This window comes from Rhea pennata, chromosome 1 (assembly GCF_028389875.1).
Source record: "Rhea pennata isolate bPtePen1 chromosome 1, bPtePen1.pri, whole genome shotgun sequence".
NCBI classification, from domain to species: domain Eukaryota; kingdom Metazoa; phylum Chordata; class Aves; order Rheiformes; family Rheidae; genus Rhea; species Rhea pennata.
The window spans coordinates 143374032-143396962 of record NC_084663.1 but is presented as its reverse complement, the minus strand read 5'-3'; the positions used below and the strand labels follow the sequence as shown (position 1 = coordinate 143396962).

The 22931-nt window shown below is 37.1% G+C and overlaps 1 protein-coding gene across 1 annotated transcript; it reads right to left on the bottom strand.

Moving 5' to 3' along the window:
- Window positions 1-1411: 1411 nt before the first annotated feature.
- LOC134140011 (interleukin-5 receptor subunit alpha-like) lies at window positions 1412-22204 on the bottom strand. Its single transcript, XM_062574822.1, has 10 exons — window positions 22105-22204; window positions 21599-21753; window positions 21306-21453; window positions 20649-20757; window positions 20376-20563; window positions 14791-14927; window positions 9851-9995; window positions 5754-5843; window positions 3829-3917; window positions 1412-1477 (listed from the first exon to the last, which is right to left on the bottom strand). Exons 1-10 carry the CDS (start codon window positions 22202-22204, stop codon window positions 1412-1414), a joined length of 1227 nt encoding a protein of 408 aa, XP_062430806.1.
- Window positions 22205-22931: the final 727 nt, after the last annotated feature.

The following is a 22931-nucleotide window of genomic DNA, read 5'->3' as shown; positions in this document are numbered from 1 at the left end:
AAATATATTTTAAGGAACAATATAATATTCACTGAGGCCTGATTTCAGTACGTAAAGTCTGGATTCCAGATGTATTTGGCTAATGCATGGTGCTTATCCATCTCATTCAACATGTGTTTGAATTCTTTCATTGTATCAGTTCTATATCCTTACCTGCAAAGGAATCTTTAAGTTCATAACACTTGTTTCCCAAATGCCTCCTTCCTATACAGGTGAGAAATGAATATGCTGTTAATTGTACTTTTCATCTACACTCAGGACGGAAAAGGAATTGTCGTTACAGGCTGAAGCCTGATTCAGTACGTCGTATCTACCATTTATATGCTCCCTGCTGAGCCGTGTAGGCATCAAGCTGATTGATACAAGAGGAAGAACACTATTGTTCATAAGCAAGTCCATCCTCACCTTCAATAAAAAATAAAATTGACGGGAAATATAAAACTACACAGTAAAGCTCCTTTTTTTTTTTTTTTTTTTTCCCTGAGGTCATGAACCTGACCGTATGGCAAACGAAGTCAGTGACAGTTCTTCCATTGTCCAGGCAGTTCCAGACCAGAATTTAAGATCTTATCAGCCACTCTTGGTACAAAAGAAGGAACAGTGAAGTCTTCACTGAGAAGGAGATACTTTGCCACCCTCTTCCCATATTCAGGTGAATTAAAATACGCACAGATGTATATCTTATTTACTGACTGTTTCAAAAAATATTAGGGTACAACATGAAACATTCTCTGTTTTCTTCACCCTATCTAAAGCTGTCTCCTTTTGCTACCTGCACAGGAATGTGGCCATCACATTAAAGGACCCTATGTCTTTACACAAGACTTTTCTTTCTGGTTGTTTTCTGCTTACATATTGCAGTATCTCAAGAAAAGATTTTTGCAGAGCTCTAGAAAATCCTTATGAGCTTCTTCTGCTGTTTCTGTAAACATCAGTGACTTCCATCATTTCTCCTGACCATTTCAATCAGATATGGAGTAATTATTATGGGATTTATAAGAACAGCCATTTTTCAAAGGCATTGATCTAGTGGACATTTCTGGAAGCAGCTGAAGTATTATGAAACAAGTATTACAAACTCTAATTCTATCTTGACCCAAGTAGAACCCAATATCCTATCAAATGCTTTGAGCTGCTGCAATTCTACTAGGCTGAAGATCAGTAGCAGTTAAAGACAACCTGTAAGGTGCTGCATTTTCCTTTGTGTGTACATTCTAAAAGTTGCAAAATGTCAGAACTGAAAAATTTTAAGAAATATCAAATTGTTGGGCTCAGGCAAACTCCAGTATCAGTCTTACTTCGAATATTACAAAAACATTATGCCTGACACGCGGAAAAGAAATCATATTGATGTTACAGGTCTTTTGATCCAGATCTCATCAAGTGTCTTTGTTGCTGAGTGTTCACTGTCTCAGTTTTCTTCTGGAAATTCCAGCACAGTCTCTGAGTGCATTTCCATTTGCATTGAGATCTGTTTCTGTTGGATAAAAATCACATTATGCACAAACACCTGAATTCAGTGATACTACAAATTCTGAATTTTATTACAAGTATGCCACTTATTTTGCATATCTGGGATTAGCATGGATTACTTTCTCTGTCATGCTAAGTGGAATACAGATATTAGATTTAGTTAGACTCTCAGTCTACAAGCTGCTCTTAAGCTTAGTTGTTTTAGGTCCTAGATCTGGTCACTAGTCAAGCTCTGGGGTGATATGACTATGTATTTAGCGTTTATGTGAAAATCATACTTTGGATCTGAACTGCTAAAGTTTCAGGGTTTACATTCATTTGTTGGATGAAACAGGTAATATCAGCACCTTTCTCCACAGTTGTCTTAACTCTTACAGTATATCCAAAGCCAATGTCTCCATTATTTCAGGTTTCAGTGGTATTTGAGACATGATATGTTCCATATGTTTTATTCAATTTATCTTTCCTCGATTGCCATCAACAGTCATCTCAGCCACTTCTTTTAATCATCTAGACAGTAATTTCACAGTTATGCTGAGGTCTTTATGTCAAAGATGTGTTCAGTATTTGCAATGATTTGGGGACAGAGTTGTCTTCCTTATCTGTTAGTGATATAAAACAACTTTATTTTAAATTGCTATGATTTTTGATTTATATAATGAACAAATAAGACCCTTGAATAACTGTGTGTACAGTTCTAGGGTGGAAGAAGATACAGAATACATTTGGCAATCGTGATTTTGTCTTTACCTTCCGGTAGTCCAAATGTGATTTCCCCGATGGGTATTATTAGTTAATTTGCACACCATTATTGGTGACAAGGGTGATAAAGGATTTAGCACAAAGAAGGTGGCAAATATGGCACCATTTGATCAAATTTGGTCAAATAATTTTGGCCAGAGGTGTCACAGAAGCAACAGTGAGCCTTGGGAATAATAGGTTTGGCTTCAATCAGTTCTGAAGATCTATGGGGCTTTTCTCTTCTGGAAAGATGACCAAAGATTAAAAGCAGCACCGATCTTTCTTGGGAGACAGCCCAAAGCTTGTGGAGTTAACTCCAAGTGCAAGTTCAAAAGACATGCCATCAATCTTGCAATTGTAATATAATCATATGGCATATGCACATCATTTTTTTCTACAAATTTATCTTTGAGACAGTAAAGTAAAACAAAACAACCTACTTCTCTTGTCTCACAATTATAATTATGATTCATGAATTGAGATGGTCCATGGTTTCTGTCAGTTTGTGATCATATGTGTATATTTGCATGAAAAAACAAACAAACAAACAAAAAAAATAACATTACAAAGAACACATTTTTTCCCCTGGGAGAGAAGATGGCATAACTGCTAACATGGATGAATGTTAGTTTTATTACTGCATGCATGACTAGAAGATGTTTAGATATTGTAAAGTACAGAAACAGAGTTGAGTAGGACAGAACAGAATTAATTAAAATCCTGAAGAAGTTCTTAAATAAATGTTTTGAATAACTAGAATGGAGAAAATCCTCATGACAGTTTGTTATTTCAATAATGTCTCCAAAAGAAAATCAATAGTTTAGAGACATCTGCACTTTTTCATCATGTACTGTAAGAGAACATGGTAAGAAATCATCTTTCCATACCTCCTGGAGCACAATTCACTGTGTAGATTTACTAGAGCAAAGGATTTAGAAAACTGCCTGACTGGTGAATTTTTTTTCTTTTAATGCACTAATTACATCTGCACAAATAATACAAGTATTTATTTCTCTTTTGTCCAGTTGACTAAAGGATCAATAAGTTACAATGAGGTAAGTTAGCATCTGAACTCACAACATATCAACTCTTCCAAAGTAAACACCCCTCTACATGATTTTATACTGCATCAGGTACAATGTTGGGGTAGCTTATACTTTGTCCAGTATTCTCTTGCCATAAAAAAGTGCACACAGATTTTTATTCCAAAATAGCTAATGCCTTGTACATCTCTGCACAGACTTTCCCTCTGATAACTTGAGCACATGCCTCAGAATCGTGCCTCAGAATCAAATTTTCTGCAGGGAGTCATGGTGATTGCTCCTTGAATTGTGGGCCCACTCAGTATGAATATGCTGAAACACTTTCTCTTTGAGGCAGTCTTGAAACAATACTCTCCTGAGGATTTTCTTCCTCCTGTCTACCAAGATCATTGATTGTCCTGTAATCTCTACAACTCTTCTCTTTGGCTTCAATACAAACATTGTTTCTGCCATTTTTCCCTTTTTTTCTTAAAATTGTCTTGCAGCTCCAATCTAAATTGAACTATTCTGACTCCAAGTAATATCATATATGTTAATGCTGTGAGAAAAAAAAAACTCAGAGGTACTCTACCTGGTGGTGAGTCTCTTCTGCAGCTAACCAAGTTTTGAATCTATCTGAAGCCTGTGGAATAGGCGTGCTTATAGCTTCAAGGCATCTGTGCTTGCAAGAGAGCAATACAGAAATACAACTCTTAAACCTGTGCAGACACGGATAATTCAGCAATACTTTGTAATAGATACACATGTAATAGATATTAGGCAACATTTTAACTAAGTCAGAAACCTATATAAGGAGAGGAGACACCAGCTCAGGCTCCGTATGCTTTGTGACCTGAGTGAAGAACAGCTTCTATCCAAATCCAAAGAAGGTGATTAAATTTAAATGGACAAGGGCCACCTGACAGCCTTTGGAGATACTGACCTCTTTCTACTGATTAGAAAGAGAACTTAGACACTTTGGGAAATATCTCAATAGGTACCAAAATGTAATGCATGAGTTAGATGTCTAAATTAGTCAGACGTTTATAATTTCTAAAACTATTCTATCTTTTCTCATTTCATTGCAGACATTTTGCTCAGCGTTTTCCCTAAATCTTCATCAGCCTGACTGTTTCTCAGCCTGCTAGAAATTTAAAAGAATGCTATACATATGTACACACACTTAACGTAGGAAAGTGTGAGTCTGCAGCATGCTACCATGTCTATTGCTGTGAAATTACTCCTATCTGTGCTTATCATAATTAAAAATATCATCCATAAAGTATGATAATCAAAAAAAGAAAGAAATGTCTGAGGACCGGAGCACACATAGTATCGGAAACATCTTTTAACTCATTTGCTGAAATCTAGTAGAATTCAAGTTAAGAGCAAGTGCGTGGTGTCCACCCAGACCTTTGAAAACTAATTGTACCATCACATAGGATTATGTATTGGTTTTGAACACAATGGGTTTCCCACAGAAAAGCTCTGCCATCCGAATTGCTCTCCTGAGATCAGAGGCCCTCTTCGTTATTTGATGAGAACATTATTTAATGTTTAGATGCAGACAGCTTTCAGTCACATTTTGTTTACCCTAGGGGAAACTTTTTATTACATATATTTTTATATTAACCCTTTCATATCTGTAGTTCCTTAGGTCTTTGTTTACTGAAGGGAGATAGACTATACGGCAATTGCTTTTATCCTAACCAGGAATAATATTTTGTAGTTAATTAATTAATTAATTAACTTTTGAGAGCAAAAGCTTTTTAATTTACATGCTGCAACTTCCAAATATTAAGGCATGCTGAGTTACCACCCTATCCTGAACATAATATTGTTCAATGTAAAAAAGGCTTTTCTGCCACCGGAATGGGAAAGTTAGGTAGCCAAGCAGAAGAGCACTGTCATGGACTAGTCACTCAGTTGGTTGCATTAAATGGCAACAGGTGTAGGGCCACTAATGGTACAGCAGAACAAGTTCTTTCTGCCAGCCTATCTTTTCATTTTTAACTTATTTCTTGTAAGCTGTGCAACTTAGAGGAAAAGAATGTTGTAGATACCCATTAATTATGAAAAGAAATTGGCCAATATGGTCAAAGAAATTCATCTTTAATGCGGCTGGCACTGGTATCATTGAACAGAACCTACAAAAGTGTGGGGCAAAGTCACACCGAGAGAAAAAAGGAGATAGCCCCTCGGTGGTACAAAATGCTATTTCTAGTGGAAGGGAGAGACCTGAGAGTCATGTGTGAGACTGGAGCTCCAGGAACTGGGGTGGAAGCTGTGAGATGAGAGTGACAGTAGCTTTGTCTTGACTATCCGTCACACCTTTGTTGGAACAACAGCCAATAACACACAATTAGGTGTTTCTTGCAAACAGGATTTATCTGAGAAGATTTGTATTTGACTTACTAATCCATTGCAGTTTACTTGCTCTCTGAGGCAAGAGACCAGTCCTTCCTTCCCCACCTCTCTTCCATCAGAAATTTATGTTACATTCTAGATATATATATTACCTTCGACATGCACGTGTCAGCAAACAACCAAAGAAAATCAGAAGGGAAGACAAGATGAGGATAAGCATTGTGATGTCCACTGTCTTTTCTTAAAAAGAAGAGGCAAAGATAGTATTAATAATGTGAGAAAGGGCTGTGGGAAAGGGTAGTTCATAAATGGATGAGGTGCATATTAGTGACTTATCTAAATATTGTACCATTTCTGAACTACTCAGATTTAAAGAAACATTTCCCTGGGCTTTTAGGTGAAATAGGGATTTCTGAATTCAGTACTGTTCTTTTCTCCTCTGCTCTTGTGGACTGCTGCTCTTGTATGCTGGGCATTGCCTGCCCTATGACTGGATACTTTCATCCACCCTTGATTCCTCTAGATATGTGACTCCTCCATCTGCCTGCTGTTGATACTCCTTCTCCTGCCTCAGTTACTTCTGGATTCCTCCAGTTGCCACCTCCTATCTCAAAACACCGTGAGCCCTCTGCAGCTGCCTCCTCACCACTTCACAGCTGGAACTGGTTTAAGACAAAATGAAAATAAAAAGGTTTCTGTCAAACAAAATATTCTCGTCGACCAAAGAAGTAACATTTGGTTTTCATTATATTTACCTTTTTTAACCCTGTTAGGCAAAGTCCTAAAAAAAGTGCAAACAAAACATTCTAAAAATACATACTTTTACTGTTCAACAAATATTATCACTCTGTGCTTTCCATTCCTTCCCCCACATCAAAAGTAACAAAGTCTTTGGTTGACTCAAAATGGTATTTTCTTGTCAAATTTTATTTTGTTGTTTAATATCTAGTTTTAGAATCAAGAGCACGGTTTGAATTACTTTGAACTAATCACTTTGAAGAAAAACAGGCAGGAACAGCTCTTAAAATGTTAACAGTCCTAGGCCAGTTAAACTATGGTTTTAGGATCAATCTAGATCAAATTCAAAGAACAAAAGAGTTGAAAAACAGTTTCTAGTTTTAATCTAGATCTGCAGTTGAATCTTTAATCTTTAATTCAAGTTGAATCTTGAATCTTTAATCTGCAGTTGAAACCAAGGATATCATGAATTTATGCAATGCTGATGAGAAACCAGGAAAAACTCTCAAACTTCTGAGCAAATCTGAATATAAGAATACCTTTAATGTTTTACTAAAATACAAAATTATTCTTTATTTGCTTAGAGATGAGGAGGAAATTTTTTCCTTGCCTTTTGAGATAGGAGTTCAGAAAATACATTCTGAACAATCTCTGGACTGTGTTTGAAGTAATTGTTCTACATTTTTCTGCTGGCCTGAGTCACGTACACATCCAAGAAAAGAGGAAACAGAGGTCCTTAAGCCAGCCATACCATGGAGACACTTGCTTTCTTACCTCATGCGTTTTGGAAAGGATGAGGAAAAAGAATGACCTGTACTCCTCTAGACAGATCATTTTATGATTTTTTTTCTTTCAGATGCAAATGTTTAAATTTAGCAAAAAACAGTATTTGGAAACCAAAATAAGTGGCTTGCACTTAATCAGCACCTCTAAATTTCTATTAACTTCAAAGTGGTCTATGAATACTCAGCTCTAAGAATTAGACTGATTATTTCAAGTTTCTGTATATAAATAAAGCTTATTAAACATTTCTTTTTTAATAGAAAGTTTCTGTACTGAAAAATACAGTTCAGATTAATTTGATTGTTTTCAAGGACATATGTTAATTCCAATGAAAATGAATCTGTTTCCCATGAGAAAATTAGCAAATTCTTTTCATATCAAAGGAACATTTCAGAACAAATATTTTAATTATGTTTTGAATTATGTTATTTCATTTTTATGTTTCAGTTTTGTTAAATGGAAGTTGAAATGCCTCTTAAAAATGCGTTGTTAAAGAAATGTAACATCTTTCCCAGATGAAACATTGGAATGTCGTATAGAAGTAAGCAAACATCAGGTCATTTCATACTGTTTTAGAACTTCCAACAGAAAAACTGACATATTCCAAAATAAAAATACTGAATGGACATTTTCCATTTCAGGTTACTCCACGAAAAGACTCAATTTTTTCAATCCACTATGTGTATGAAATTAGGTACATGACTCCCATTAGTTACTGTGAACAATACTACTGGTAACAGCTTCTTAGAATCTAGGCAGTACTAAAATGCACTTCCTAATGTCCAATCATTATACATTTTCCCAATTAGAAGCAGCCAAAGTCATTTCAACAGAATTCAAAATAAAACGGGCACAGAACTTTCTCTCGGCATCAAAGGAGATGTTTAAAGAGGATTGCCGTAGCGTGTGAGCCCTCAGTGCAACATAGTGCAATATATACCACAGATTCATGTTACAAAAGCCGCTGATTCTCTCTGAGAGCAGGAAGGAAGAAGGGAAATTGCCTGCATTACATGAACTGGTGTGTATGTGCAGTGTGCTCCGGAGGTAAATCAACGTACTGTACGGAACACATGGAGCTATTAGAGTTTATATGCAATGGCAGTCCGGTCTGTTATAAACTTTTGTGAAGCGGAGGAAACAAGCTGTGATTGTTAAGCCTCAACAGCAGCTGGGGAGGAAGTTGGGAAAGCAGCGGTGTTGAAAACAGTTGAAGGACAGCTGCAGCTGCAGAAAGCAGCGCTGGTAGGCTGAAATCAGGATGCGTGACTGCTTAGCTCCATTTCCTTCTTCTTTTTTTTGTGAGATGTTGGCAGGCAGCGAGTAAATCTACATTTTCCCGCTATAAAAAGCACTAATTTTCCCTCCTCCTCTTGGTTCAGATGCATTCAACCTAGCACTAGGCACCCTTCTCTTGGTTCAGATGCCTTCAACCTAGCACTAGGCACCAGGCAGACCTCTCTGCTAGCCATGCCACCCTCTCTGGCTCCCTCTGTCTTCAGGGGGGAAGAAAGAAGTATCTCCCAAAGGAAATTTAAAGCTCTAAGGGCAGAAATATGCTCTCTCCTTTGCCATAGAGGGCATGTGGAGCAACTAGGCTCTTCTCTCCCAAGCCTAATGAAATGCTTCCAGTTAGGTTGAATGAATCTGGACCAAAAGAGGTAGTAGGTGAAAGGTGACAACAGAACAGGGAGATGTGGTGAGTTATCTGAGAGGATGGATTACTCCTATAAACCCTGTAACTGAACTTAAGTTAAACCCATTGCAAAAATAGCAATGTCTGGCCTCATATTTCTCGTCTCTTCAGACAAGCATTACTTGAGGCTGAATGGATCAGAAAGATACATTCCAAAATACATAGTCTGTTGCATTAAATGTATATTTGCCTTGTTTTGTTGTATTAAAAACAGTATTGTACAGTTTTGTGTGCTGGTATAGAGACAAGTCTATGCAGCAGTTTTTCTGCCTAAATATGTGGTATTACTCATTCCATTACTCTACTTCCCCTTTACCCGATCTGACATCATTAAGTTGCATGTGGAGGTGTTTTCTCATCATGGAAAACACAGAAGCTCTCCTTGTTAGCACATGAATGTTAAAATTTAATTATAGGATGTGAAGGAAAAGCGTTACAGTGCTTCTGTTTAGTTTGTGCTAAAACAGATTGTGGGGGCCAGAGTAGATATGTATAAATGACAGCTAAAGCACTTCCTAACTCTGCCACATAAGAAATTGTTTTGCTGATACAGTAATAGGCCTAAATATGTTAGACTTAGTCCTTAAAGACTATGTAATGTGCATTGTGTCATTCATGGTTTTGGACAGAGAGTAACTCCAATTTAAAATAATTGTAGACTGACTCTCAGGCTGCCCATTGCAGAGCAGGAAAGAGGGAATTGTGTCTCATACATGCTATTAAGCAGCCAAAAATTTTTGTTTTCTGAAGGCTATCAAGAGTCAGGTTTAATATACCATGGGGGTACAGCCCTGTACAAAACTGTCCCTGTGCAAAATTGCCTTAGAACCAAGGAAATATAACTCACTAAATCAGGGCCTTTCTCTACAGCACCTAGAGCAACTTAGGGCCTGGTACGTGGCATGGGCAGAGGTACTGCCATAGTAAAATATACTACAAGGAGAAGAACAGTTATAGTAATAAAGTAAATATGCTAAATGATAATAAAATATATAATGCTAAGACTTACAAAAAATACATGATAACTTACCATCATCAATAAACACTGGATCACTCCATTCACTCCAAATCTTGTTTGTTATGCATAGCTCTTTCTTTGCCCTCACTTGTGCCGCACATTTGTATGGTGGCTTATGGAAAGGATACTCATATTTCTCTTCGGAGACATCTACAGGCTAGTAAGATATCTTTAGGTGATTTCACATTGCAATTTACGCATATAAATCTAATGATTTCAAATATCATTGTTTATATCTCAAATCCAGTAAAAAGATTTTTAGAATGAGTGTTTATGTCCAGACACAATCTGATTCTTACCTGGTATGTATTAAAAGACTATTTTGAACATGAAGAATAGTCCAGAATTGATAGGATGGAAGATATCAGCTGTAATAGAACAGTAAGAACCTGAAAGCACCAATTCCTCTTTCATCTTTTATCATACCAAGTGTATGAGGAATATAGTAATTACAAAATCAAGTTTCAAGGGTTTTGGTTTAGGTGATGTGTTATACCTGGCTTTCTGAAAGAATAAAAGCATACTTTTTTTTAGCTACTAATGGTGAGGAATGTCTATTGTTTTAGTGACTCTCTTGTAATATCTTAAATTGTGCTTATAAATTAAAACACATCACTTCAAAAAATTAAGTCCAGACAAAGAGTGTCACAGGTGATAAGAGAGATTTTAAATCATTGGTCATTTTGGAAAACTGAAGTCAACTGTTGTAAATAAACAATGCTTGTGTTTATGTAAGAAACAAAAGAAAGAACAAAAGAAGAAACAAAAAAAGAAAGTAGGAGAGGAGACTGCTGCTCATAAAAATTAGCAATAATGTTAAAAAGTTGCAAGGAAAAGTTTTATATATCTCAGACACAGAGGGGCCCAAAATTTTTTCATCTTACATCTATACATCTTTGATGATAGGGAAGCATGGTGAGATACTACCACATAGGCAGCATTAAGAAGAGGTCACCTCCTGTTCTCCTAGTACTGACTGGTTGACAGTGTGCATTTGACTCCACTTATTGTGCTATTTGTGTCTCTTCCTTCAAACCCTTTCCTTCCAGACTTGGTGCCAGAAGCAGATTCAAAAGTTCATATGCTAAGTTTTTCAGAAGTAAAAATGTAGGATGTGAGGACTTTGAAAAGTAAATTGCAAGTGGGTTAATAGCTAACTCAAATCTATGCCTGAAAATCTCCCTAAGGAACAAACAAGCAACTTAAGTCATCATAAGAAATAATCAAAACATAGGACAGAAAGAAATCTTAAAAAATTATGTAGGCCATCTTCTGGCAAAATTATGTAGGCCATCTTCTGGCAATGAGGATGTGCAGCAACCTTCAGTGATAACTCCCTAGACCATTCTTGCAGCATATTTGTTTAATCTGTTCTCAAGTACTTTATACATAGCCATCTCAAGTATCCTAAGGAGTCCATTCTTGTGTTAGATTTTCCCTAGAATTAGAATACTTTCCATAACTTGTAAGCTACATTTTCTGTAATTCAAACTAAGCCAGTCACTTTTTATCCTACTCGTAATTTGACATGGATAAATATGATCCCCACGCTCTTCTTAATAATCTTTTGTATATCAGAAGATGGTTAATACAAGTTATTTACAGTGTTTTTCTGTAGACCATTTCCTTCAGTCTTCCTTTCTTAGAACATTTTTTCAAAACTTCTGATCATTTTGATAATTCTTACTGATGTTCTCTGAACTTTTTCCCAATATATTTATATTTTCTAAAGGGTGGTGTGCAAAGTAGAATTTGGAACTTCAGATGAAGCTCAGTACCAGGAAGGGTACATTAGTCACAGTCTACATCTTAAATGTAGCATGCATGTTGTATCCACTTAAATAACATTTGACCTTTGTGTAAAAGCATGGAATAATTGACTCAGTTTGTGGTTGCATAAAACCCACAGATCTTTTCTTTCTTCTGCATTGCTGCCTACATATTAATTCCTTATTTTGTGTTTGCACATTTGACCTGTACTTCCTGTAGGATTTTGCTTATTGCTGAATTTTATCTTGTTGATTTCAGACTTATCCAACATTCTGAATCTTAATCTTATTTCCCACTGTACTTGCCAACCCTTCCTAGCTTCCTGTTACCTGTAGACCTTATTGTCTATCTCTTATATCTGATAAATCTGTAGCACAGTATTGTTATTTGTACACATAGATATTCAGCAAGTTATCTCTTCTGGCCTCCAGAATAAATAAATATAGATTTGTATATCTTAATCATTCTCTTTTTACCTGTTCTTCAACAAACATCTGCAAACCTGCATATGGATACTCTAGTCATTGGTTCTACTCATGAAATCTCTGTGACAACGGTTAAGACATGGCTTTGGTTATGAAGCAGAATCTCAGCTTTGCTCCATTCTTCTCCCTCCTGTGTCTCCTATAGCACCACTGCTGTTTTCTTCCTTACTTTGTACCTTTATTTTGTGCTATTTGACTAGATAACTACTCTTTTAATTATTAACAGCTTTGGTGTTGATCCGTCTTAAAGCCTTCCTCACTCAGCTGGTGCCCTCCTATGTATTTGTTGTTGTTGCCATTAGTCTCTCTCCTGTCTTCCCAGCCCACCTCGTCTGTGAGTGAACATGATTTTCCACTGGTGTAGGTATTACTTCACTTCCATGCCCTGGTTATTTTCCCTTGGTACGCTATGTTTATGTCCTGCAAATGTGTAAAAAACAAAGGAGTAGCTGTCTAAGATAAGAAAAAAGAAACAGGCTTGTTCCACATGAGTAAGGATGTATATACAATATACCTGACATTTCCTTACAGGAGGAAGGGAAGGAAATCAGAAGCTGCAAATATGGGCTGCGATGGCTGCATGAATGCTGCAGGCTGAAGTGGGACCGGCTTGCTCACTTTGCTTAGGAATGGATAAGGGGATTATAAACAGCTGAAGAGACGACCTAGAAGGCTACCTGTCTTCTTTCTTGGAAAGCCTAAAGAGGGCTGGGAAGCTTTGACCATCCATGGACAGACCCAAGCTCCTTTTCCACACGCAGAAGTGCAGGAGAAGTGTGAGACAACACTCTTTTGGAAGCTGCCTGTCAGTATTAGCGCAGCACTGTGTCTGATTCAATAAACCCTGCTGTAGTTTATGAAGATAAAACTATGTGACCAGTAATGTGTCTACCTCTTTGCATTTCTGCTTTCAACTGTATCTATTAGCTGTATATATTAGCTATCATATTCTGAACTAAGTGCTTGTCTTCCTATTCTGAATGTTGGAGGGAGTTCAAATAAGAATTTACTTGAAAATTTTTCAACTGTTACTGCTAGGAAATTTAAAAGGAAAGGAAGTGATTGCCACTTTGCTGTATAACATAAATTATGGCACTTCTATTTTTACTGTTTAAGAGAAACTTCTGTTACAGTATGATTTTTTTTCAAATATATGCAAGATATGCAAAGAGCAGGATGGATTTTTTTCAAGGAAAATATTTAGAAAAAACAACTTTGTTGTGTAAATTGTAAGCGCAATCCTGCAAGGATTCATACACATATTTCACATGAATTATACACTGAATATGACATGAATTAAATACAAGAGGAAAACTTGACAAGGCTGAAGCCTAATTAAAAATTTCAGGAACAAATTAAGATTGCAACTTAATTTATCGAATATGTTTTATTTTTGAGAAGTAAATTGAAAGCCAGCATAATCCTACTTTGATGGAACTATTTTTTTTTAATTGATGGTGTATTTTTAATACACCGTAATAACATAATGCTGTAAAAATGCCATATTATGCAGTAAGTCTTCAGATCAAGGCATCACCTAAGCACATGTTTAAGTTTCTCCCTAGAAAGTGGAGTTCTTTAAAATATCTATGAGCATTTTTCTAACAAGGATACTTTCATATGTTATCTAAAAATTCAAGGGCAACATTAAGAAGACAGAGATATTATACAGGCAGGAAAAGAATTAAAAATTCTCAGTGTGTGATAGAATCTTATTTGGACTGTGCTTAAAAAAATGTATTTTGTAAAAGCACTCTCTACTTTTTACCTCTGGTGTCTTTTGCTTCAAAGCAGCCCATGCCTTTGATTCAAAATATTCAACTGACTCACTAAAAACATCTTAGCAAAAACTCTTAACAAATAGAAATAAATAAAGTTGTGTGTTTAGGTAACACTTCATAATATCAAATCAATGTTATAGCTATGATAATGCTAAAAAATGTATAACATCCTTCAGATAAATTCTGAAAGTATACCTACATATTGATACAGGAAGAGAGCTAGTGATGGAGAGTAAGAGTATGAACTACTTTTTTAGAAAACAAGATTAAATTTTATTACAAGAACTAAGCTGATGTCTGACCAATTCATATTAGCCATCATTCATCTTCCCATGAAATCTGTGGTAATATCTTTAAAATGTAAGTGTAGCTGTGCTGCTTTTCCTTATATGGAGGACTGTCAAACTTGGCAGTTATATCCTTGAACAGCAATGAATTATGTGATGGTTAACATTTTTCAATAATAGATTTTTCTAGCTGAAAATAACCATTCTGAATAAAAGTTTCTCATCATTTTTTCTCTTTCCCAGTTTCCACAAATTGCTGTCCTTTTTGTTTTTTTTTCTTAAAAATAATATTATTACAGTGGCTGCTGAGCTCTTCTTTTTATTGATATTCATTTTTCAATAAACAAAAAATATCAATAACCTATGTGAAATTAAAGTACAATTCAAATTCATCAAGAGAAGGCAAAACAACCAGTCCACTTGAATGCAAAATGAATTCAAAAAACTTCATAAAATAACTTGGTTTTCATTTTTTGACCAAAAAGATAAAAAATGCTGGATTATTCATGAAAGACTTTTACATTTCTTAGAAGTTTGGTTCAGTTTTAATTCTGTTAAAATCAAGGGATACCTGTTTGTTATGGAAGATACGTTACCCAAATTAACTGTATTACTGCAGAATTGTTTACCTTACGATCTGTAATTTTCACTTGATACATAAAGCACTTGCTATTTGCAGAACCAATAGTAGGTGGGGGTTTCCAGTGAATTTTAATACTTCTGTTTTCAATGGAAATTGAGACGTTGACTGGAGGATTCAATTTCTCTGAAAACAAGCACAGAGAGGTCTTCTCTACCTCATGTCGCTTTGCAGGTTTATGCTCATGCAAACCAATCCTTAAAATACACGGGTGACTATTCTGGAGCTTATCATACCACAAAAAGGCATACTGTGAGCTCAGATGTTCTCTTTTAAAGTACTGCTCACAAAGTGGCATTTCTGTCTCAAAACAAAAAGAGTTTTTCTTTTTCACAGGCCTTTCCAGGGAAGGTAGTGAGGGCGGATGGGCCTTCCAAGCTCGCTCTCTGCAGCCTCCATGGGTGTTGAGGAGACCTCTGAGCTGCTGCAGGCCCTATGCAATGTCAGATCATTTCCACAGTGTCGTATGGGGTACCCAGAGGAAGCTAGTCATAAATTACTGCCTTTGGGAATGTGGGGTCAAACTATAAAACTCCATGTTTCCTATTTTACCTCCTGGTAGCCTCCATTTGGGGGCAGTCTGCTCTATTTTGAAGCTGGTTACATATCAGTATGGATAAAATTACAACCCATGCAGGCATGACTGCCATCTTTGCAGAGCTACTTTGCTACGCTACTGACAATACCTAGCATATCGTCAGTGATATTGTTAGACGGTGGCAGTTTTGCAGCCCGACAGATATTTACACACACACACACACACAGAGCAGCCTCAGCCTCTGTTCAGTTCAGAGCAGTTATGGTTCTCCCTATCTTTTACCACGATGCTGAGAAGGCTATTTTGAAGAAAAGTGTAATGCCAGTGAAATTAAACGCACGCCCTGTGTAGCATCATTCCCAGGCTTATCCCCACTTATTACCGAAAGGAGACGGGGCTGCACGGTGGCTGCTGAGCTGCAATACGAACTCTTCACGAAGAGCCCTGTGGCTTGCTGCCTGGAGCTCACTCTCCACCAAAGATAGAACCTTCCCGTGAAAAGAGCTCCCCTGCCCTTATCTTACATGATTTCCAGCCAGTAGTTCCTCAGTTAGTTATGAGGTTACTGAGTACCAAGGGGCTGCAGTGACCAATTAGTGCACTACTGTAGAAGAGGAACTGTCACAACATGTTGCCAGTTTTGAGGGTTTACGGGTGTGTTTGTGGGTTTATGTCTCTGATTGCACTAGGACAATCAGGCAAATTCTTGTTCTTAATATTTTCCCCATATCTGGCTTTGTAATTTGTCAGGAAGAAAAGGATTTCTCTGCTGTACTGCACAAACTAGCTGACCGCACTAGCCCTAGCATCATTAACATGGATAGGCCTGAAAATTTTGTTTAGAGTTGTCAGGAACTCTTTTTTCTTAGGAGAAAAAAAAATGGGCAGCAGCACCATCCCGTGTTGCTGGTAATGGTATTTCCATCGCTCTACTAATTCTGGAAAACTTCGCCTATCCTGAACAACCACACTGATAGTCTCTTATTGGATATTTGGATCACACCAAAGCTTTATTACAGCTGTTTAGGTAGCTATCAGAATTCTACTGCACACCCCTGCATTTTTAGCAGACTGTATGGAAAAGCCAAGCATTAACCTCTTCCATGTTGCTTATCACTCAGCAGGACTAGACTGAAATCTTTGGGTACCTTTGCAGATCTGCAACCCACTGCTGTGACTACAGCTTGTGTAGAGTGAGCTCTGTTATGATGATGGAATGCATAGTAGTTTAATATAGAGAGTTTTAACATAATAATAAAAGACAGAGATAGCCTTATGGACTTCAATTCAGGTTGAAAACCCCATTCAGCAGCTAAGTAAATGCTTGGATTCTTGGTTTCCTGTTAGTTTTCCTGTTGCCACATATACCCTGCTGTCAATATCCAAGTTAGCTAGTATAAACCTAACTCCAAGTAGGTATACATGCCTGGTAGTATAACCTTGAAAAAAAAGTAGAATTTCAGCTCTCACTGAGGAGCTACTGAAGGGATATCAAGTTATGGCAGGTCTTTTTCAATCTATAAGGTTTGCTACACATGCTTGAGAAATATATCAGATTCTTTTGTAAATGAGCAAATGAGCACCTGCTATAGAGGAATGTTTTGCTTTTGGAACAAGATGTGCATAGGTGACGTGAAGAAAAAATCCTGTCTCCATCACTATGTTCCAGATAAGAAGTGTAAGTAGTACAGGAAGGGAAGGGGTACAGGGTTGGGAAAAAGAGACGTTTCAGTTCCAGAGGATTTTAGCTTCTGGTCAAGCAAGTTTCCAGTTGCTCTCTAGCATGGTTAGTGTTAGGACACTGGTGCTAGGCTTGTGCAGGCACCTGGACTCTCTCAAGCTGTTAGTGTGCTGCTGTGAAGCACACACTTCCCAGCAAAGGCAGAAGTTCACTACAAGTCTATGGGGCAAAGCTGGTGGTGTTTGAAGCTTATATGACTGCAGTGTAGTACCAAAGAGAAAGAGAGGAAGGAGGAAGGACAACTGGTCATATTGCTAGTCCACACAGCAGTTGGGTTTGTTCTTTGTTTCGAGCAGCTGTTCCTGTAGGGCCATATCTCTTTCTACAGGCATGTGTGACGCACTGAGGTTTCCTTTTTGGCTATTTTTTTTCCTTCTCCTCCTTGAAAAGTCTCCTCCCTTTTTAATACAGATCTCCTGCTGTGTTCCACAAAGTTAGCAAAAGCATTTCTCTCCAGGCTTCCTCAGGCTTGCAAAATTGCACTCCTCCTCTGCCTCTCCCTGAAGCTCACCAAGCCTGGCAGTGATCAAGACCTGCCTTTGAGGGCCTTGGCCATTAGGAAAGCAAACACTACCTGTTCATTGCCCAGTTTCTGTAGTAGCAGAGACATTTTTTTCACCTCAAACCTCTGAGATTCCAAGAGCATGTCGCCTTTTTGTGAGTATACGAAGAGCAGGAAGCTATGTTTTCTCCCTTCTCTCACTCGTTGTCTGAAGCTATAAAGTTGGAGACTTCTTTTGTGCACAAGGGGAGTTAGATTTGAGTTACTCTGGAGCTGTGTGTAGCACAGGACATATCTGAGTCCTGTTTTGTCAGACAGTATATGCCCCATTACTGGATGAAACCCTGCATTTGAGGGGATGTTAATTCACAGCATGTCCAGGACAGTGAAAGGGGCAGGCAGGATAAAATCCAGCTAGAGATATTCCTGTTTAAGGAGAGCCCAGATAAGAAGGAGCCTTTCTGATGGGAGTGAGGCAAAGGGCATAGCTACCTTTTCGGGAGGGAGAAGACAGCCCTGGCTTGTAATGTTAGAGGCTTCCAGGAGTATTCCACTATTTATAACATGAAAAATGTCACCTGTAGGCATACCTGGATTTTTCTGTACAGTAACTAAGTTTGGCAATGAATTTTAGGAATAAAACAAACTAAGAGGTTTTCCACCTGCTTAACTGAGCCATGTATTCAGATTTCAATTTACTAATCATTATAATGTCCGTGGGAGTTTTAAAAATTCACTGTTTGTTCAATGCCTTGTAACAGAAATGTACAGTTCTCAGGTCTCTAAGAAAATATTGTATGGTAATGTACAAAGTTAGGATGCTGAGCACATGACTGTCCCACCCAGCACTCAGAAAGAAGGCAAAGCTGGTGGCTAAATCAAATGCGATTGGAGTGCACCGATACTGGCAATGAAATGGAAAAGACAGTAAGAGAATAAGGGCAGGGAGGAAATGCTGGCAGCCCTGATCCTGCAGGGAGACATCGGTGGCCACTTAGAGCATGAGGAAGGAGATCACAATTCACTGGACAGAGATAAGCAGAAAAAAGAGCATCTACTTGCTCCTGCCTATCCCTATTTGCTGCTAGCTGTTTGCTGCTGCATGAGGAAGTGCACGAGATGAGAGCCTGGGCTGAGATGATCACCTGAAAAGTATCAGGACAAGGAAAGGCAGGAGACTGAAAAGATAAGGTTGGGCAGGCAAATTAGAATAATTTGGGCCTCACTTCTAATTCCTACTTGAAATCATATGTTACTCTATGCCTTTGATCCTAAGGCTAGAGATACTATGGTAGATCTCTGTTTTGGGGTCTGGAGGTGGGATCAGACCCCAGGTGGGCAGTTTGGAAATGAATGTCTTCTCAGATCATCTATGAAAACACTTTAATATGATGTTTCCATAGACCAGGTTTCCTGAGCTTTTTTTTTTTTTTTTTTTTTTTTTCCCCAGAAAAAATAAATCTTGAAAATGTCTTATTTTTCTAAAACATAAATCTTGCTTTAGATAGCTCTAATTTTAGGGAAGATCTTTAAGTAGCTACAAAGTATTAAAGCAGCATAAATGAGGTCTAACCTTAACTTGGGCTACTAAGATGTTTAAGGGACTGGAGTATCTCTCATATCAGAAAAGACTGAGAGAGCTGGAACAGTTCAGCCTGGAGAAGAGAAGGCTGAGGAGGGATCTTATCAATGTGTGTAAGTATCTGAAAGGAGGGTGTCCAGAGGATGGAGCCAGACTCTTTTCAGTGGTGCCCGGTGACAGGATAAGAGGCAATGGGCATAAGCTGAAATACAGGAAGTTCCACCTTAACATGAGGAAAAACTTTATTGCAAAGGTGACAGAGCACTGGAACAGGTTGCCAGGAGAGGTTGTGGAGTTTTCATTCTTAGAGATACTCAAAAGACATCTGGACAGGGTCCTGGGCAATCTACTCTAGGTGACCTTGCTTGAACAGGGGTGTTGGACTAGATGATCTCCAGAAGTCCCTTCCAACCCTTCTGTGATTCTGTGAGAATAGATCTTGCCAATTTTGAAAATGTTCTTTTTGTTTGTTTGTTTTTATGTATGTTTTGTTTTCACTTGAGTTGTTCCTAAATCCTATGTTACAGGTCCTGGAACATGATCAATATGTTCATAATTTTAAAAGTATTTAAATCTGAAATTTGAACAAAAATTCAAGAGAATTTTTTACCCCTTTAATTCACACAGTACAGAGGAGTAAGGAAAAATAAACTTATCTGCTTGTTCAAAATAGCAATAATTAAATTCAAAGTATTTTTAATTTAAAAATGACTTCATAAATAAATAGAAATGATACTAATATTTAACATCATTTATATTTTCAAATTCGATTATGGATGCAAATGCTGTGGCTTCATATACTTTTTTCTTTATCACCTCTTCTTCAGGAAAATAGAAATGGGAAAAAAAGAAAGAAAAGAGAAATGCAGGAGAAAAGGTGAGTATAATACATTTCAAATTGCATGAAATGACTCTTTAAAATATTTTCTCAAAATAGCCTATCAATTTTTAAAAATGGCATTTTAAAATGCCATTATACGTAAATAATGATTTGACATCAGGGAAAAAATAATAATAAAAAAACCCCTTCTTTGAGCCACAATCTATTTTGTTTAATCTTTGTGTAAAACTCCCAGAGACATGAATGCATAAAAGTTAGAGTTAAAATTCTGATTTTGCTACACTTCCTTCTTTCCTTCCTTTTCTCCCCAGGACAATGAAACAACCAATAAATGGAAGTTTTGTAATAGGCAATAATAGGCAATACTTACCTATTGTCTGAGGTATAAAAGCTTTATAATAAGACTGTCTCCTTGAATCATTTCTCAGATCTCTTACAGATATGTTTAAATTGATTTTTCTTGATGGTTTGAAATATATTTCTTTCATGTGGCATCCAATATTTTTCTCCCTTGCATTTTTTATATATCGCTGACATTCAAAATCTTTTCTTACATGTCTGTGGGAAGGAAATAAGTCTTGTAAATCTAGGACTTAGGTACAAAATAATATGATTTCATACATATTTTGTACAAGATCCTTACCTATATGAAAAAAAAAACTGGAGATCTTCAGGAGCTTCTGCTTTAATATGCCAGGTGCAATTGAAAAAAGAAATGTTATATATGATGCATGAAAGATTCTGAACATACACTGCAACAGAGAAAAGGTGAAAAGGAAAGTGTGGGGTTTAATTTACATTTTTTTTTAATAATAAAGTGATAGATGCCATTACAAATCCATTCGATATCATCATTTCTAGAAGGGCACATAAGTGGTAGGTGTGAACTGATGGGCCTTTGGGCTTTTTGGAGAATGACAACTAAGAGGCACTTCTGCTACTACCAGCAAAACTCTTACTGACCCACTTGCAGGAAAGAAAAAAAATACAGTAGTAGCTGAAGAGCCCCACTTTTTTAAGATATCCTGCAGCCACATGATAGAGAAGACAATTTTTGTGAGACATGAGTTGCTAGGGAGAATGGGGAGAGGTTGAGTAGTTCTGTTATCTCAGTAGAGCTAGACATTTCTGATGAAGATGTTTCCACATCCTTCCATATTTATATTCTAAGATGCCATGTGTCATCTTTTTAACAAATGCATATCAAAAATAGCATAAGAGAATAATGGTATATCTCCATGTAAGACAGAACATTACCATGAATGCTTGATGTCTTAATAATAAGCAGAAAATTGCTGACCTGGAGGTGCCTTATAAGTAAATTCAGTCCAGCTACTCTCCTTAATTAGGTCTCCTGTTCCTTTTTCAAAAAGTAGTGTTTTAACTTTAGCACTAAAACCAGAATTTAACTCAAGATGTATTATCTTTTCCTTCTTCTTCAGTCTTTCCTAAAAGGAGGAAGAAAGAGTTACGTGAAGATAGAGAGCGCTAAGCATTAAAAGGCAAATTATGCAAATTAATCTGTCAAATGAAGTAATATTATATTATTATATTATTTCATTTTAAGCTATGTGTAACCATTGAACAACTTACTTTCTTTTCATGAGCAGAATTGAAGAATTTATAACTCAAAATATACTTCACATTGTATATATCTGTTTCTTCTTCTGTCAGATTATTGTTCCAAAACAGAATAATTCTAGACTCATGTTTAGCAATGCGTAGATCATTATGTAGCCAAAGTGCATCTGCAAATACAATGACATTACACAGAGGTAGACAGAATCCACATCGCATATTGAGTTGTGGAGTTGCTTCTCAGTAATGCCTGTACACCAAAGATGTCTGTTCTTGCATAGAGTAGGTGGTTGCTGAGCTCTATTCAATGTCTGCCTTTAGCACTGACATTCACGTTACCTGTCTGTAACTCCCCAAATATTAAGTGATTCACTTCCTCCTATCTTGGACACCTCTCCTAGCACAAATCTTTGTGTCTCTCCACTGGCAGTAAAAACAAGCTTAAAGTCCTAAAAACAAGCCTTGATAACACATGTGAGATAGCTAGTGTAGGACAAATTCTAGCTTAATATTTTACTTACCCACTACATTTGGTTGTCTGCTTGTCAGGCTAGTGGAAAGCAGCATCTTACACTGGAAAAGGCTTAGTATCAGCATGACAGGAACTGTAACATGTGCCATAGCAAATGCTTTGCACTTCAGGCCTGCAGAAACTGACACTCTTTAGTTCCAAATTTAGCTGAGAAAGCATTTAGGACATGATGTGTTCATTTTTCATCTGTGAAATAATATGAAACAGTCACTTAGCTGCTTAAGTGATGTCACATATAAGAAGCAAATATGAAATAATATACGTTTAATGGGCCTTGCTCATCAGTACCTTCCATCGCCAGGATGTTTGTATTTAAACCAAGTCTATGACTATGTGCTAGTGCCAAAGAGAATGTATCCCCAGCTAAGCTGGTCTCAAATGACAGTACTCCTCCGATAATGAAATAAGACCACAGAAATTACACTATTGGTACTGAAAACAATTTGGATGGGAATATTTGACGTAACTTTGGACAACTATACAAATAGTATCTGTATCTGTAAGAGTTATCTGGCCTGTATTGATAGTCAGAGCAACAGGCACTTCTAGGTTGTGAGCAGTGTTACCCATTTTGGATATCTAGTTTAGGAGGATATGAACTGCAAATATATGAAGAGAATAGAGATGAATCCTGCTATTTGCAAAAGTTGAAATCAGCATCAGTATATCAGGTGTTTGCTAATTTGGGGATACACTGAGCAAACAGATTACATATATTGGCTAAAGCTGATTTTAGAAAGACATATATATTTGTGATCCTCTGATGGCTGATTATTTATTCAGAGGCAGATCTCTTGATGTGAGACAACTTCTGAC